The 5,000-nt window shown below is 34.6% G+C and overlaps 1 protein-coding gene across 3 annotated transcripts in view; it reads right to left on the bottom strand.

Annotated features, from left to right (window-relative positions):
• LOC132123953 (dnaJ homolog subfamily C member 13-like) overlaps nucleotides 1-5,000 on the bottom strand; it is a 59,890-nt gene that overhangs the window by 34,896 nt on the left and 19,994 nt on the right. For 2 of the 3 annotated variants that reach the window (XM_059534644.1, XM_059534643.1), the window contains exons 9-12: nucleotides 878-969; nucleotides 620-786; nucleotides 437-516; nucleotides 188-357 (exon numbers count right to left, since the gene is read on the bottom strand). In XM_059534644.1, the coding sequence (XP_059390627.1) occupies nucleotides 188-357; nucleotides 437-516; nucleotides 620-786; nucleotides 878-969 (509 nt within the window). Of the gene's footprint in view, nucleotides 156-187; nucleotides 358-436; nucleotides 517-619; nucleotides 787-877; nucleotides 970-5,000 lie in introns of those variants that run through there. The other variant, XM_059534645.1, reaches the window with a different exon arrangement.

Genomic DNA, 5,000 nt, shown 5'->3' with positions numbered 1-5,000 from the left:
AACCTGAGCAGTTCAGCAAACAGATCAAGAGAAGGACAGTGAAGAATAACTGAGTGTGAACTGAAGGATTGAGTTCATCATGAACCAGTAAGAGGCCAGAGAACTCCACACAATAATCTCAGGCACATTTGAGTGTGATATAAACGCTAATATCTGTGTTGTGTGTTATTCTGGTGGAGGCCTGTACTTGGGCAGCTGTGTGAAGGCCTGGAACCCCGCTTTAGACGCCACCAGACGCCTGAGGGCCTGGAACTGGGCTTCCAGCTCAGAGTTGGGCCCCGGCAGCTCCACATCCTGAGATAAGAGCGCCAGGACCGCATTGCTGATCAGTTTCTCCTTATTCTCTGAGAAAAGACCCTACAGGAAGAGAACAGAGAGAATTAAAGTGAAACATGAAAACACTGAGCCCCAGCACACAGAAATGAAGCAGACTCACGTCCTGAGTGACGGCGTGTAATACTCCACTGTAAGAGATGTTGGCGTTAAATCTGAACACTGCATCTGCAAAATTACAATCTACAAGAAAGAACAACAACAAACAGATCCAAGTTACTCGAGTCCACAACCAAAAAACAAAAACAAAACCTTAATTGATGTGAAGAGTTAATGCTGGACGCACTGGGAGGAGCAGCGAGGAAGCGCAGGTGCAGGCTCTCCACCTCCTCATCCACAGGCATGCTGAGCAGACCCCAGCGCTGACCCCTGTGTGTGGGGGCCATCTTCACACACACGTCCCTGTTCCCCGACGCACGCACGCTGTCCAGCAGACTCGCCAGCAGAGAGTCCCTGCACACACACACACACACACACACACACACACCGTCAGACTCTGAGATCACCAGCAGAACCACACACAGGAGCGTCTGAGCTGCTGTACCTTTCTGTGGAGCAGTACTTGTGTATCTGACCACGGATGAACTCGACAGTGAACACCTGAGGATTGTCTGCATCACAGATCAGAGCGAACACCTGCACACACACACACAGTTTTTTTCTCTCTTTATTTTTTTATCTCATAATTGTTACTTATTTCTTGCAATTGCAATTGCTCACAATTCAGACATTGGTTCTCAGAATTGCTAATTTTTAACTCTGAGTTCTGAGTTTATCTCACAATTCGAATTTCTATCTCACAATTAGAGTTTATCTCATAATTCTAAGTTTATCCCACAATTCAGAGTTTACATCTCACAATTCAGAGTTTATATCTCACAATTCAGAGTTTAGATCTCACAATTCAGAGTTTATATCTCACAATTCAGAGTTTATATCTCACAATTCTAAGTTTATCCCACAATTCGGAGTTTACATCTCACAATTCGGAGTTTATATCTCACAATTCAGAGTTTATATCTCACAATTCAGAGTTTATATCTCACAATTCAGAGTTTATATCTCACAATTCGGAGTTTATATCTCACAATTCGGAGTTTACATCTCACAATTCAGAGTTTATATCTCACAATTCGGAGTTTAGATCTCACAATTCGGAGTTTAGATCTCACAATTCGGAGTTTAGATCTCACAATTCTGAGTTTATATCTCACAATTCTGAGTTTATATCCCACAATTCGAGTTTATATCTCACAATTCAGAGTTTATATCTCACAATTCGGAGTTTATATCTCACAATTCGGAGTTTATATCTCACAATTCAGAGTTTATATCTCACAATTCGGAGTTTATATCTCACAATTCGGAGTTTACATCTCACAATTCAGAGTTTATATCTCACAATTCGGAGTTTAGATCTCACAATTCGGAGTTTAGATCTCACAATTCGGAGTTTACATCTCACAATTCGGAGTTTACATCTCACAATTCGGAGTTTATATCTCACAATTCGGAGTTTAGATCTCACAATTCTGAGTTTATATCTCACAATTCTGAGTTTAGATCTCACAATTCGAGTTTATATCTCACAATTCGAGTTTATCTCACAATTCGAGTTTAGATCTCACAATTCTGAGTTTATATCTCACAATTCTGAGTTTATCTCACAATTCTGAGTTTATATCTCACAATTCTGAGTTTATATCTCACAATTCGAGTTTATATCTCACAATTCGAGTTTATCTCACAATTCGAGTTTAGATCTCACAATTCTGAGTTTATATCTCACAATTCTGAGTTTATCTCACAATTCTGAGTTTATATCTCACAATTCTGAGTTTATATCTCACAATTCGAGTTTATATCTCACAATTCGAGTTTATCTCACAATTCGAGTTTAGATCTCACAATTCTGAGTTTATATCTCACAATTCTGAGTTTATATCTCACAATTCTGAGTTTATATCTCACAATTCTGAGTTTATCTCACAATTCGAGTTTATATCTCACAATTCTGAGTTTATCTCACAATTCGAGTTTAGATCTCACAATTCTGAGTTTATCTCACAATTCGATTTTAGATCTCACAATTCTGAGTTTATATCTCACAATTCGAGTTTATATCTCACAATTCGAGTTTATATCTCACAATTCTGAGTTTATATCTCACAATTCTGAGTTTATATCTCACAATTCTGAGTTTATATCTCACAATTCGAGTTTAGATCTCACAATTCTGAGTTTATATCTCACAATTCTGAGTTTATATCTCACAATTCTGAGTTTATATCTCACAATTCTGAGTTTATCTCACAATTCGAGTTTAGATCTCATAATTCTGAGTTTATATCTCACAATTCGAGTTTAGATCTCACAATTCTGAGTTTAGATCTCATAATTCTGAGTTTATATCTCACAATTCTGAGTTTATATCTCACAATTCTGAGTTTATATCTCACAATTCTGAGTTTATTTCACAATTCGAGTTTAGATCTCATAATTCTGAGTTTATATCTCACAATTCTGAGTTTATATCTCACAATTCAGAGTTTATATCTCAATTCGAGTTTATATCTCACAATTCTGAGTTTATATCTCAATTCGAGTTTATATCTCACAATTCTGAGTTTATATCTCTATTCGAGTTTATTTCTCACAATTCTGAGTTTATATCTCACAATTCAGAGTTTATATCTCAATTCGAGTTTATATCTCACAATTCTGAGTATCTCTCACAATTTGGAGTTTAGATCTCACAATTCGAGTTTAGATCTCACAATTCTGAGTTTATATCTCACAATTCTGAGTTTATATCTCACAATTCGGAGTTTATATCTCACAATTCTGAGTTTATATCTCATAATTCTGAGTTTATATCTCACAATTCTGAGTTTATCTCACAATTCTGAGTTTATATCTCACAATTCGAGTTTAGATCTCACAATTCGAGTTTAGATCTCACAATTCTGAGTTTAGATCTCACAATTCTGAGTTTATATCTCACAATTCTGAGTTTAGATCTCACAATTCGAGTTTAGATCTCACAATTCTGAGTTTAGATCTCACAATTCTGAGTTTAGATCTCATAATTCTGAGTTTATATCTCACAATTCTGAGTTTATATCTCACAATTCAGAGTTTATATCTCAATTCGAGTTTATATCTCACAATTCTGAGTTTATATCTCAATTCGAGTTTATATCTCACAATTCTGAGTTTATATCTCTATTCGAGTTTATATCTCACAATTCTGAGTATCTCTCACAATTTGGAGTTTAGATCTCACAATTCGAGTTTAGATCTCACAATTCGGAGTTTATATCTCACAATTCGGAGTTTATATCTCATAATTCTGAGTTTATATCTCACAATTCTGAGTTTATCTCACAATTCTGAGTTTAGATCTCACAATTCGAGTTTAGATCTCACAATTCGAGTTTAGATCTCACAATTCTGAGTTTAGATCTCACAATTCTGAGTTTAGATCTCACAATTCTGAGTTTATATCTCACAATTCTGAGTTTAGATCTCACAATTCGAGTTTAGATCTCACAATTCTGAGTTTATATCTCACAATTCTGAGTTTAGATCTCATAATTCTGAGTTTAGATCTCACAATTCTGAGTTTAGATCTCACAATTCTGAGTTTAGATCTCACAATTCTGAGTTTATATCTCATAATTCTGAGTTTAGATCTCACAATTCTGAGTTTATATCTCACAATTCGAGTTTATATCTCATAATTCTGAGTTTAGATCTCACAATTCTGAGTTTATATCTCACAATTCGAGTTTAGATCTCACAATTCTGAGTTTATATCTCACAATTCGAGTTTAGATCTCACAATTCTGAGTTTAGATCTCACAATTCTGAGTTTATATCTCATAATTCTGAGTTTAGATCTCACAATTCTGAGTTTATATCTCACAATTCGAGTTTATATCTCACAATTCGAGTTTAGATCTCACAATTCGAGTTTAGATCTCACAATTCTGAGTTTATATCTCACAATTCGAGTTTATATCTCACAATTCTGAGTTTATCTCACAATTCGAGTTTAGATCTCATAATTCTGAGTTTATATCTCACAATTCGAGTTTATATCTCACAATTCTGAGTTTAGATCTCATAATTCTGAGTTTATATCTCACAATTCTGAGTTTAGATCTCATAATTCTAAGTTTATCTCACAATTCAGAGTTTATATCTCACAATTCTGAGTTTATCTCAATTCGAGTTTATATCTCACCATTCAGAGTTTATATCTCACAATTCAGAGTTTATATCTCACAATTCTGAGTTTATCTCAATTCGAGTTTATATCTCACCATTCAGAGTTTATATCTCACAATTCTGAGTTTATCTCAATTCGAGTTTAGATCTCACAATTCTAAGTTTATCTCACAATTCAGAGTTTATATCTCACAATTCAGAGTTTATATCTCACAATTCGAGTTTATATCTCACAATTCTGAGTATATCTCACAATTCAGAGTTTAGATCTCATAATTCTAAGTTTATCTCACAATTCTGAGTTTAGATCTCATAATTCTGAGTTTAGATCTCATAATTCTGAGTTTAGATCTCACAATTCAGAGTTTAAATCTCATAATTCTAAGTTTATCTCACAATTCAGAGTTTAGATCTCACAATTCTGAGTTTATATC

Source organism: Carassius carassius, chromosome 42 (assembly GCF_963082965.1).
Source record: "Carassius carassius chromosome 42, fCarCar2.1, whole genome shotgun sequence".
Classification (NCBI taxonomy): Eukaryota; Metazoa; Chordata; class Actinopteri; order Cypriniformes; family Cyprinidae; genus Carassius; species Carassius carassius.
The sequence above is the reverse complement of the archived record's forward strand: the minus strand, read 5'-3'. Positions and strand labels throughout refer to the sequence as shown.